The sequence below is a fragment of the Odontesthes bonariensis genome, chromosome 20 (genome assembly GCF_027942865.1).
Source record: "Odontesthes bonariensis isolate fOdoBon6 chromosome 20, fOdoBon6.hap1, whole genome shotgun sequence".
Taxonomy (NCBI): domain Eukaryota; kingdom Metazoa; phylum Chordata; class Actinopteri; order Atheriniformes; family Atherinopsidae; genus Odontesthes; species Odontesthes bonariensis.
In genome coordinates, this window is record NC_134525.1 from 33,982,714 (window position 1) to 33,995,213 (window position 12,500).

The 12,500-nt window shown below is 52.3% G+C and overlaps 1 protein-coding gene across 1 annotated transcript in view; it reads left to right on the forward strand.

The window, feature by feature from the left end:
• zeb1b (zinc finger E-box binding homeobox 1b) overlaps nucleotides 1–12,279 on the forward strand; it is a 48,272-nt gene extending 35,993 nt beyond the window's left edge. The window contains exons 3-9 of the mRNA XM_075453058.1: nucleotides 2,708–2,869; nucleotides 5,196–5,398; nucleotides 5,597–5,702; nucleotides 5,961–7,621; nucleotides 8,830–9,010; nucleotides 9,607–10,067; nucleotides 10,167–12,279. Of these exons, the coding sequence (XP_075309173.1) occupies nucleotides 2,708–2,869; nucleotides 5,196–5,398; nucleotides 5,597–5,702; nucleotides 5,961–7,621; nucleotides 8,830–9,010; nucleotides 9,607–10,067; nucleotides 10,167–10,391 (2,999 nt within the window). The 3' untranslated portion in view covers nucleotides 10,392–12,279. The remainder of the gene's footprint in view (nucleotides 1–2,707; nucleotides 2,870–5,195; nucleotides 5,399–5,596; nucleotides 5,703–5,960; nucleotides 7,622–8,829; nucleotides 9,011–9,606; nucleotides 10,068–10,166) is intronic.
• Nucleotides 12,280–12,500: the final 221 nt, after the last annotated feature.

Sequence of the window (12,500 nt, forward strand, 5' to 3'; positions counted from 1 at the left end):
TGGCAGACGAAGAGCCACACCACCAAGCAAAAAAACAAAAGCGACAATGCAGGTACAGGAAGGAATGGGAGGGCAAATATTCATGGCTTACAAATGCATTGACGGATGAATTTAAGGCGTTCTGTAAAGTGTGCTGGAAGGAGTTTGGCGTTTCCCACGGAGGAGAATCTGATGTTAAACTGCATGCTAGTAGTAAACTACACTGCACGAATGCCATAACAGTAGGAAGAAACATGCTGGTGTCTTCCTTCTTTAAAATTTAATAGGCTATAATGCGTTTTGATGTGTTGTACGTTCAGTTCGTCATGTTAAAAGTTAAAGTTAATTTTAAAGCCATAATGTGTAATATTTCCCGTTGTCTATTAACAAATTTGAGTCCTATCATTCACAAGTATTACCTCAATCGTTATTAATTACCTCCATCACAAAAGTGCAGTGTTCTTATATTCTTTATATTCAGTATGCAAATGTACATAACAGTGTAACACCCCAATGAATGTCTCCATGTCGCTCCGCCATTTTAAAACTACGGGATTTGTAGAATGTGGAAACGGAAAGGGCGAAGCTGATGACATGTCCTTCTACAAATCCTGTAGTTTTAAAATGGCGGAGCGACATGGAGACATTCATTGTCCGTGAAATATTACACATTATAGCTTTAACTTTCATGTTAATTTTATGAACCCCGGAATTTTGGACCATGATATATGCCATGATATTACCGGAGTGTGCGTCTTTTATTGCAATTATACCCAATCTACACTAGAACACCGACGACAAAGCATTTTATTACTGTACATGTAAGTCAGCCCACCCGCGCGCGCGTGTGCATGCGCGCGTGCCCCGTCCCGAATTTCAGCCAACCTCATCTGGTCACCCTATCAGCATTTCCTCACATGCAGCTCATGTTTTTCACTAGGCCAATGTTCCATTCTAACAGCAGGACTTCTGTAGGAAGTAAAGCATTTATTTTAAAGGAATGGTTACATATTTGGGGAAATTTATTGGTTTGCTCTAATACCATCCACACTGTCGTATCAGGGGACATAAGAAGCAGCTGATGGAGCCAGAAGGCTTCTTTTAACACTCAGCAGAGCAGGAAACCCTTGGTTAGAAAGCAAATTAGAAAATTTCCCAGAATACCAAAGAGGTTCCTCTAACATGCTAGGAAGAATGTGGGAATAATGTCTCAGTGTACTGCTGATGCTGCTGAGGTCATGGGAGCAGAGCTGTGCGATATGTGGGGGTTTCAGCTCTAATGTGGGAGCAGAGCCCCATGCTCGTGCTTTCCCACCACCTGCTGCGGTCTCCTGCCTTCCACACACACACACACACACACACACGTGTTGACCAAAAGACAGCCCCTTTGTCTGAATGATCTCTCCCGGGGTTGGAACAAGGCAGGTTTCTTCCAGCTCTCTTTAATAACCATGGCAACAGTCGCGTTGTTTATGGCTTTGTTGAGGTGCACCAGAGGAAGTAAGGCGGTGTGTAAGAGTGCTGGCATGCACTGCGCCATGAAGGCTTTCACCTGTTCCCATCTCCGAGGAGAGCACAGCTGGCCCTGTAGAGCCGCCGCTCAGCAGAGCCGCCGCTCAGCAGAGCCGCCGAGCCGCCGCTCAGCAGAGCAACTGCCGCTCAGAAGAGCAGCCGCCGCTCAGCAGAGCAACTGCCGCTCAGAAGAGCAGCCGCCGCTCAGCAGAGCAACCGCCGCTCAGAAGAGCAGCCGCCGCTCAGCAGAGCCGCCGCTCAGCAGAGCAGCCGCCGCTCAGCAGAGCCGCCGCTCAGCAGAGCAGCCGCCGCTCAGCAGAGCCGCCGCTCAGCAGAGCCGCCGCTCAGAAGAGCAGCCGCCGCTCAGCAGAGCCGCCGCTCAGAAGAGCCGCCGCTCAGCAGAGCAGCCGCCGCTCAGCAGAGCAGCCGCCGCTCAGCAGAGCAGCCGCCGCTCAGCAGAGCCGCCGCTCAGCAGAGCCGCCGCTCAGCAGAGCCGCCGCTCAGCAGAGCCGCCGCTCAGCAGAGCCGCCGCTCAGCAGAGCCGCCGCCGCTCAGCAGAGCAACCGCCGCTCAGAAGAGCAGCCGCCGCTCAGCAGAGCCGCCGCTCAGAAGAGCAGCCGCCGCTCAGCAGAGCAACTGCCGCTCAGAAGAGCAGCCGCCGCTCAGCAGAGCCAGAAGAGCAGCCGCCGCTCAGCAGAGCCGCCGCTCAGCAGAGCAGCCGCCGCTCAGCAGAGCCGCTGCTCAGCAGAGCCGCCGCTCAGAAGAGCCGCCGCTCAGCAGAGCAGCCGCCGCTCAGCAGAGCCGCCGCCGCTCAGCAGAGCCGCCGCTCAGCAGAGCCGCCGCTCAGCAGAGCCGCCGCTCAGCAGAGCCGCCGCTCAGGCTCATGTGAGCTCCCACTTGCAGGTTCTCATTTGTTTAAGCTCAATCTGAATACCAAGCCACTCCAGAGAGAAGAGTGTGTGTGTGTGTCTGTTCCACAGGCTCATCAGGAGTGTTCTCGTCCTGTCCTATCTGCTGAACATTTAACCATCAAGATGTTTGACTGGGAGAGCTGCTTCATGCTTCATGCTATTTGCTGTGCTCACATTTCACACCTATCCAAAGGTTAAGGTGTGCAGCAGTACCCAGAGGAAACAGCTGCTCCGGTGATAAAGGCCTGTGTGTGTGTGTGTGTGTGTGTGTGTGTGTGTGTGTGTGTGTGTGTGTGTGTCCTCAGGGAGGGGGGGCTGTGCTTCAGATGGTGACGATGACGTCAGCACGGACGCGCTGGTGGAGGAGATGCTGCAGCAGGGGGACACGGCCGTCATCTACCCCGAGGCTCCGGAGGAAGAGCCTCAGCGCCAAGGCACCCCCGACACCAGCGTGCACGATGAGAACGGTACGGGACCCCCACAGGCTGTACACCTGCATCACACATTTCCCCCCGAGGCCTCGCAGTCACATGATGCAACACCTACCCAGTAATTACCACCCCCCCCCCCCCAGGGGATGGCTGTACCTGCTCCATGTCTCATCCCAGCTGTTAGCTCCACCCCATTAGCACCTCTCTGACATCATTACACTCTGCTGTTTGTTGGGTGCAGCACGCTGGGGCCGTCACAGCTCCATCACACAGCTCCATCACAGCTCCATCACACAGCTCCATCACAGCTCCATCACACAGCTCCATCACAGCTCCATCACAGCTCCATCACAGCTCCATCACACAGCTCCATCACAGCTCCATCACAGCTCCGTCACACAGCTCCATCACACAGCTCCATCACACAGCTCCATCACACAGCTCCGTCACACAGCTCCATCACACAGCTCCATCACACAGCTCCGTCACACAGCTCCATCACAGCTCCGTCACACAGCTCCATCACAGCTCCATCACAGCTCCATCACAGCTCCATCACACAGCTCCATCACACAGCTCCATCACAGCTCCATCACACAGCTCCATCACAGCTCCATCACAGCTCCGTCACACAGCTCCATCACACAGCTCCATCACACAGCTCCATCACAGCTCCATCACAGCTCCATCACACAGCTCCATCACACAGCTCCATCACAGCTCCATCACACAGCTCCATCACACAGCTCCATCACACAGCTCCATCACACAGCTCCATCACAGCTCCGTCACACAGCTCCATCACAGCTCCATCACACAGCTCCATCACAGCTCCATCACACAGCTCCATCACACAGCTCCATCACACAGCTCCATCACACAGCTCCATCACAGCTCCATCACACAGCTCCGTCACAGCTCCATCACACAGCTCCATCACAGCTCCATCACACAGCTCCATCACACAGCTCCATCACACAGCTCCGTCACACAGCTCCATCACACAGCTCCATCACAGCTCCATCACAGCTCCATCACACAGCTCCGTCACACAGCTCCATCACAGCTCCATCACAGCTCCATCACAGCTCCGTCACACAGCTCCATCACAGCTCCGTCACACAGCTCCATCACACAGCTCCATCACAGCTCCATCACACAGCTCCATCACAGCTCCATCACACAGCTCCATCACAGCTCCGTCACACAGCTCCATCACAGCTCCGTCACACAGCTCCATCACAGCTCCATCACACAGCTCCATCACACAGCTCCATCACAGCTCCGTCACAGCTCCATCACAGCTCCATCACAGCTCCGTCACACAGCTCCATCACACAGCTCCATCACAGCTCCATCACACAGCTCCATCACACAGCTCCATCACACAGCTCCATCACACAGCTCCGTCACAGCTCCGTCACACAGCTCCATCACACAGCTCCATCACAGCTCCGTCACAGCTCCATCACAGCTCCGTCACACAGCTCCATCACACAGCTCCGTCACACAGCTCCATCACACAGCTCCATCACAGCTCCGTCACACAGCTCCATCACAGCTCCATCACACAGCTCCATCACACAGCTCCGTCACACAGCTCCATCACACAGCTCCATCACAGCTCCATCACAGCTCCGTCACAGCTCCATCACAGCTCCATCACAGCTCCATCACAGCTCCATCACACAGCTCCGTCACAGCTCCATCACACAGCTCCGTCACACAGCTCCATCACAGCTCCATCACAGCTCCATCACAGCTCCATCACACAGCTCCGTCACACAGCTCCATCACAGCTCCGTCACAGCTCCATCACACAGCTCCATCACAGCTCCGTTACAGCTCCATCACACAGCTCCATCACAGCTCCGTCACACAGCTCCATCACACAGCTCCATCACAGCTCCGTCACACAGCTCCATCACACAGCTCCATCACACAGCTCCGTCACACAGCTCCATCACAGCTCCGTCACACAGCTCCATCACACAGCTCCATCACAGCTCCGTCACACAGCTCCATCACACAGCTCCATCACACAGCTCCGTCACACAGCTCCATCACAGCTCCGTCACACAGCTCCATCTCACAGCTCCGTCACACAGCTCCTGTTAATGAGGTAATGCTTCAGCTGTGTGGGAGCCGGGCCACTGAGACCCTATGCTAACCAGCTGGGGGCCGGGTGAGCTGCTTGTTTTTCACCACGCTCCTCACACAGGAAGTCTCAGGGCTGTGAAAGCTGTAGTGAATGAGCTTTGTCTACCTGGGAGCTGTGTAACTGGCTCTTCATGTGTTTTTTCCTCCACCTCTCTTATCTGTTAACAATTTATTCCACTTCTCACCTCTTTCTTTCAACCAGGAACTCCGGATTCGTTCTCCCAGCTGCTCACCTGCCCGTACTGTGCACGGGGCTACAAGCGCTACAGCTCCCTGAAAGAGCACATCAAGTACCGCCACGAGAAGACCGACGAGAGCTTCAGCTGCCCCGAGTGCAGCTACAGCTTCGCCTACCGCGCTCAGCTGGAGAGGCACATGGTGGTGCACAGGAGCGGGCGGGACCAGGTGAAGCCTGAGCTCTGGTGTCTCTGATAGATTAGCTGTACAGAGTCAGGAACTTTAGCCACGTCTTTAACAAACATGACAAATAAACATGAACTTTTGTCCTTGATTGATTAATGACATTGTGCCATGAATTAGTAGCAGTTCAAAGGTTGTGTTGTCGTTGTGTATCTCACTGACCCTTCACCCCTCGTCTGACAGAGACACGTCACACAGCTGGGAGGCAATCGGAAATTCAAGTGCACCGAATGTGGCAAAGCATTTAAATACAAGCACCACCTGAAGGAGCACCTACGCATTCACAGTGGTGAGTGGAAGCCTTTTGTGTGTCTGCTGTGTGCCTGTATTCAGATGGCCTCCATCAGTGTGTTCCTCCTTAATGTGCCATAATGGTGTTTCTGTTGGCATGGGACAGCAGTTAGAGGAGGGCATGTCCCCACGGGGCTGTTCTATCAGCATTGAAGCATCACTGAGATGCATTAGAGCTTTTTCCTGTGGTGCTGCTCATAGCCTAACCTGCTCATTTGTGCCCCCCCCCCCCTCTGTCTCTCTCTCTGTGATTCAGGAGAGAAGCCCTATGAGTGCTCCAACTGCAAGAAGCGCTTCTCCCACTCAGGCTCCTACAGCTCCCACATCAGCAGTAAGAAGTGCATCAGCCTCATCTCAGTTAACGGAAGACAGCGCTTGGGGAGCACCAAAAACCAGGCCCAGGGTCCATCAGCCATGTTGCCCACGTCCCCCTCAGTCCTCTGCACCCAGATCAGGGAGAAACTGGAGCCCAGCAAGCCCCTGCAGGAGCAGCTGCCCCTCAACCAGATCAAGACTGAGCCTTTGGACTACGAGTACAAGCCCACCCCCGCTCTGACTGCTCTGAGCGGGGGGGTTTTCAACGGAGGGGCTGCGGCTCCTCTGCAAGGTACGGTGCAAGCGGTGGTCCTGCCCACCGTGGGGCTGGTGTCGCCCATCAGCATCAACCTGGCAGACCTGCAGAACGCTCTGAAAGTGGCAGTGGACGGTAACGTCATACGCCAGGTGCTGGAAAACACTGCCAAAGGCCAGGTGAACTCGGGCTTAACCACTGGAACGCTCCACCCGCCGCAGCAGCAGCTCATCTCAGCCATTAGTCTGCCCATCGTGGGTCATGATGGAAATGCAAAAATCATTATAAACTACAGTTTGGACCCAAACCAGGGCCAGCTTCCAGCTCAGAACCTGAAGAAGGAGCCAGAGCCAGCGTCACCAGCTCACACCACTGCTGACACTTTCAGGTCCCAGAAGCTCCCTGAGGATCTCACCGTCAGGGGCAGCAGGGCCCAGGGGGCCGCAGACACCGGGGAAAAGACCACTAAAGCCTGCCTCCTGTGCGATAACCGTCCTGGTGGCCTGGAAGCACTCCATGCCCTCAAGCACTGCAAGAAGGATGGCGTGAGGCTGAATGGAACGGGCCTGGATAGGTCTGAGTCTGCTGTTGCTGCTCTGCTGTCAGAGGGAGGACTCTGCAACCAGCCCACAGACCTCCTGTCCCTGCTCAAGGTGGAGCCCACCAAGGATGAGCTGGCCAAGATCTCGGACTCCATCAGTCTGCCCATCCATGTGGTAAAGAAGTGGTTCGACGGTCAGATACCTCTGGGTGCTCCGACACCTCCCTCGGAAGAGGAGGACCCGTGTGAAGCCCACAGTGTGGTGTCGCTGGTCCCAGGGAAGGACCCGTCCCCTGGAAGTCCTTCTGTGAGCCAGGACAGTCCCACAGAAGCCACGCCGGCCGAGGCCAACGGCACGCACAGCACTCCGGCCTCCCCCTCACCACTAAATCTGACAGCCGGTGGTCCCGTCCAAGCTGATACCCCTCAGAGCACCGAGGGACCCTTAGACCTGTCGCTGCCAAAGCCTGCCAGAGAGGAAGCCCAGAGAGCGGTGCCTTCGCTCTGCATCCACCCCTCTGCTTCCTCTGGCTGCACCAGAGAGGAAGAACCTCTCAACCTAACGTGCACAAAGCAAGACACGTCGCCACTCTTAGCCATGGGGGGCAGCCCCGTTGCACTGTACGCCAGCCAGCCAAGTGCCAAAGCCCTTGACATTGTAACCACCATGCAATGCCTCAGAGCACTCGCCACCAAAAACAAACAGACTATCCTGATCCCCCAGCTGGCTTACACCTACACCACTACAGCCAACAGCCCCGCTGGGACCAACACGCCAGAAACCATCCACCTCAATGGAGTCAAGGTGTGCATCCCTTACTGCCACACACATGGCAGCGCTGCTGACTGCGTGGAACATGTGGCTGAATGGCAGGCCACAGCAGGCAGCCGGTTAGCTTAGCTCAGGCAGAGGAGAAGGGGCAGATGCTCTGTGCAGGGCTAGGCTTAGATGTTGGTTTGAAAGTGTACGATTGGGCAGAACCAGGCCAGCTGCGTCCCTCTCTCCAGTCCTGATGGTAAGACCAGATAAGTAGCTAGAGTTTTAGAAAGCTGTGCTGTCCTCTTCAGTTACTGTGGGGTATACGGAGGAATAAGTTGGGTATTGTTCCTGGGATCTTTTGGCAGGCAGCCACAGCTAATGGGTTCCATGTCTCCTTCTAATTGGCTTCAATTAGATTTGAGATGACATTTCTTGTAATTTGGTGCTATAGAAATAAAAATGAATTGAATTGAGCAACATTGAGACAGAAGCTATGAACACAATGAGAGAGGGTTCAGGAATGGTCCACTTTATCTTTGTCTTATTGTTAGGAACCATTCCAACTCTAAGAGTCAGAGAGCATCCAGATCTGATCAGTGAGTCCCACAGAAATGTCCAGATTCAGCTCTTTGTAAAGACGGTGTTCCTGAACAGGTCTTCAGTGCGCAGACACCTAATGGGACCATAAAGGATATAGGTGTATGTGTGTGTGTGTGTGTGCGTGTGTGTGTGTGGTGTATATGTGTGTGTGTGTGTGTGTGTGTGTGTGTGTGTGGTGTATATATATGTGTGTGTGTGTGTGTGTGTGTGTGTGTGTGTGTGTGTGTGTGTGTGTGTGTGTGCGTGTGTGTGTGTGTGTGTGTGTGGTGTGTGTGTGAGGCAGGGAGGTCCACCTGGGACGTCACCCAGAGGACATGAGGCTGCACAGAGCTTATTGATCTGCTGTTTAAGCGCAGCACCTCCCTGATGGACTGCTGTTGTATTAAACTTGTGTGTGTGTGTGGATTGGCAGAGATCTGAACTTGGACTCTACATGTGAACATTAAGAATGCCAAGCATGCTCTGACTGGAGGAGAGGATGAGCTTCAGGAAGTGGTTGGTACGGTTGCAGGCTTCAGCATCGTTTCCTGCACAGAACTAAGGAACTCCTCTCTGTTGTTCTGAGTCACTCAGCTGCTGTTGGTGTGAAAGACAAAGTAAAGCTTGTGTTGCGTTGCTACCAGCAGGTTAATGCAACTTGGCTCATTCCTCAGGAGGAGAGGCGGGACGTGGCCTGGGAGGGTGTTTCCCCGGTGGAGGAACAGAACGACTCGGACTCTGGTCCTGCCAGGAAGAAGATGAAGAAGACGGACAGCGGCATGTACGCCTGCGACCTGTGTGACAAGATTTTCCAGAAGAGCAGCTCGCTGCTGAGACACAAATACGAGCACACAGGTAAAAGCACACTCCCATCTGATCGCATGTGGAACACTGTACAGAAAAAAGCAAACTTGTCTCACCATCAGTCTCTGTTGGGCTTGGAAAGATGAGTCAGAGAGCAGGCGGAGGGGGATTTTGAGCTGCAGTGAAAAGAAGGGTGGACACCTCCATTCCAGCAGGTATTACTCAACATGCTCAGAAGAGGTCTGAGAGTTTCTTTCCACCAGCTCCCCACCGCTGCGCTGCCAGCTTCTCATGTAAAGCCCAGAATGTTGCAACAGGCCAGCTCTGCTAGTGATTTGACTGGATGATGTTTCTGCGGCCAAGCTGGGGTCAGAGATTCTTTTTCTTTATTACTCCCATACCTGGCGCCCAACCACAGTGTTCAGCTCCAAGTGACCTCATCTTAGGTGAAACTGGCTGCTTGTGTTGAAACCATCTCCATGGACACACTGCTGCTAGATACAGGCCAGTTTTCAGCGTTCAGGCTGGGCACCTCTGCTGCAACATTACAGCACATAGTTTGCTGCTTTGTTGGAGCTTTTTCCCTCCACAGAACTTCAGTGTGTCTCAAATATGTTGATGTATATTTCTTTCATGTCTATCTGCAGGGAAGCGGCCTCATGAGTGCGGCATCTGCAGCAAGGCCTTCAAACACAAACACCACCTGATCGAACACATGCGGCTGCACTCGGGTGAGAAGCCGTACCAGTGCGACAAATGTGGCAAGCGCTTCTCCCACTCAGGCTCCTACTCCCAGCACATGAACCACCGCTACTCCTACTGCAAGAAGGAGACGCAGAGCCCCGGGGGGGGCGGCCCCCCCGGGGAGGACGGCCAGGCCCCGGCCCACATGGAGGCTCTGCACACGGGCCCCTCCCTGCTGGACTCAGACGAGCGAGGAGAGGACGAGGAGAGCGAGGAGGAAGAGGAGGAAGGGCTGCTGGACATTGACGATATCCAGGTGGTGCAGATAGGTGACGAAGGAGGTGACGAGGAGGAGGAGGAGGAGGAGGAGGAGGAGGAGGAGAGGAATGAGAAGATCAAGACTGTTGTAGAGGGTGGGGGAAGAGCGGAGGAGACGGCAGAGATGGAGGAAGAAGGAGAGGCTGACACAAGGGAGGAGGAGGAGGAGGTGAAGAGTGCTCCGGAGGAGGAGGAGGAGGAGGAGGAGGAGGAGGAGGAGGAGGAGGAGGAGGAGGAGGAGGAGGAGGAGGAGGAGGAGGAGGAGGAGGAGGTGAAGAGTTCTCCGGAGGAGGAGGAGGAGGAGGAGGAGTCCCTGCACACAGAAGGAGGTGGGACCCGAGGAGCAGAGGTCACGGGGGAGAGCAGAGGCCAATCAAACGGGAGCAGGCCCTCTGAAGACCAGCAGCAGGACGGGGGGCATCCCGACTAAAAGAGGAGCCGGACCCCTGACAATCAAACTCAGATGTCTGCTCGCTCTGACACTTCACTACTGTGTAGAAATCCAGGTGTGCCTGAAACAATCCAGGAGAAGCTTTTCTCACTGTCAGAAAGAAACAATGGAGACGAAGAGGAGGACATGCATCCTACAGACTGTGGAAGCTGGAGCCGACACCTTTTAGATAATGTTTTATTACTAAAACACCTGGAGTCCTTTCCTTTAATCAGTGTTACTAATTTTCTCACTCATATTTTAACCTTTAAAAGCTGTACAGTTGGGAGAAATTTCTATGTTTTTATTGCCAATGAACAAAAGAAGTCAGTATTTTGTTAAGTTGGAAGTCGTGTGCACTACAAGTGGCTTGGTTTACCTTGGGATTGAGCTGTCCACCCTTCAGTGTTATCGCTGTTCCATGCCATCACACCCGCAGATGTTAGCATCACACTTATTATTCCTGTTGTTTGAGCGCATCGTGAGCCTTAAGAAGAAGTCTCTTCTTTTACAAGTCAGTGTTAAATAGGAATCATTTGACATTTTGAGGAATAAACTTTCTTGGTGAGAGTTGGCTGAAAAGATCATATGATTCCGATAAATGTTAGCTTAGCTTGGCTGAATGCGCCTACCAGCACCACTAAAGACCACTAATGAACATTTTCTGTCTTGTTTGTTTAATCCGGACAGTTTGGCACATAACCTCCTGTCACTTTCACACATCTGTGCAGATTAAACGAGCACCAGTTGGTTTCTGAGGAGGGCACATACCTTCAGATAAAGCTAGCTTGTTGTCAGGGAGCCAAAATGTCCAACTAATGCTTTAAATGTTCAGAATGAACTGAAAGGGGAGGCAGAAAACTGTCTGACCCTTCCTACCCACCCCCCAACCCACTCCAGCCTTATGCAAAAACTAAAGAAACAAGAGGAGCGTGCATGTCAGAAGTGCCATTGAATCTTGCTGTTGAAGCCTCGCAGCTACAATCAGGTATCGCTGGGTCTCAGATCGACCAATAAGCCGGAATACTGTTGCCTCTGGCTGACCACCACAAATTGCTTCTTTTCTAATCTGAGCAACTACTACTAATTGTTAGAATAGCATTTTGTGTTGGGGATGATGATTTGAGAAGAATTGTCCTTCTCTGAGCTTGTTTAACGCGTGTGAACGGCTCAGATGTCTCTTCAGGTAACTAAATGCAGGTAACAGAAAGCCTTCACTCACCCATGTTTTACCTGTCAGTATTATCTGTGTCTCTTACTGTACGTTCTGATCCAGTGTGTGTTTTCATCAATGGCAGTATTATCCCCCACCCTGTTTAGTCCTAGATATTTATGTGCGTCATTTTTTATATTTCTTTGTGCTTATTATTTATTACACTTTGTAGTGTACAATCCTGTAGTTTGTATTAATGCGATAATATATTTTAGTATGGGGAAAAAAGAATGGATGGCAGGTAACTCCAAGCCTGGAAAAGGAAGACTCCGGCATACTGAAGTGTAATATGATGTTTTCTTCTGTGGCCCTGCACCCAGAACCCAGAACCTGTGAGCTCTCACGGTAGTTTCCTTTCCCTGCTCTGATACCAAGCTACTGAACTTTTAAAAACTAATTGTATGTCTAAAAAGCATGAGTGTGTGCTGTTGTATTGAAGGATGATCCTTAACCACACAAACTGTCCTTTTTTATGCCAAGCCAAAATAATATTACCGTATGTTTTACTGTTTTTATTTGTGCCAACTTGTTGCTTTATGTCAGCGTCACAACCACACCCACTTTTCTACGGCCTCCCCTTTTAACACCCCCTTATCTTTTTTATAGTGATTGCTTTTGTTTTTGTTCATTTTTTATGACTCTCCATCTCACAATAAAATACATCATTACAAGCTGCTCAGTCTGTGGTGGTGTTGTGTGTGAGAAGAACACAATCTGAACATGTTTGTCTTATTGCCTGTTTTCTTCACTTGAAGCCAACTCTTCATCAAGAAAAGTTTCACTGTCAAGATCGCTGTACTATTTAAGGTGAGTGGAGACCCCCAGCGCTGCATCTGTAATAAGAAGCTATCTTTTCATTTTTAGGACTTTGTCAGTTGAGCAGTTAGGGAAATATC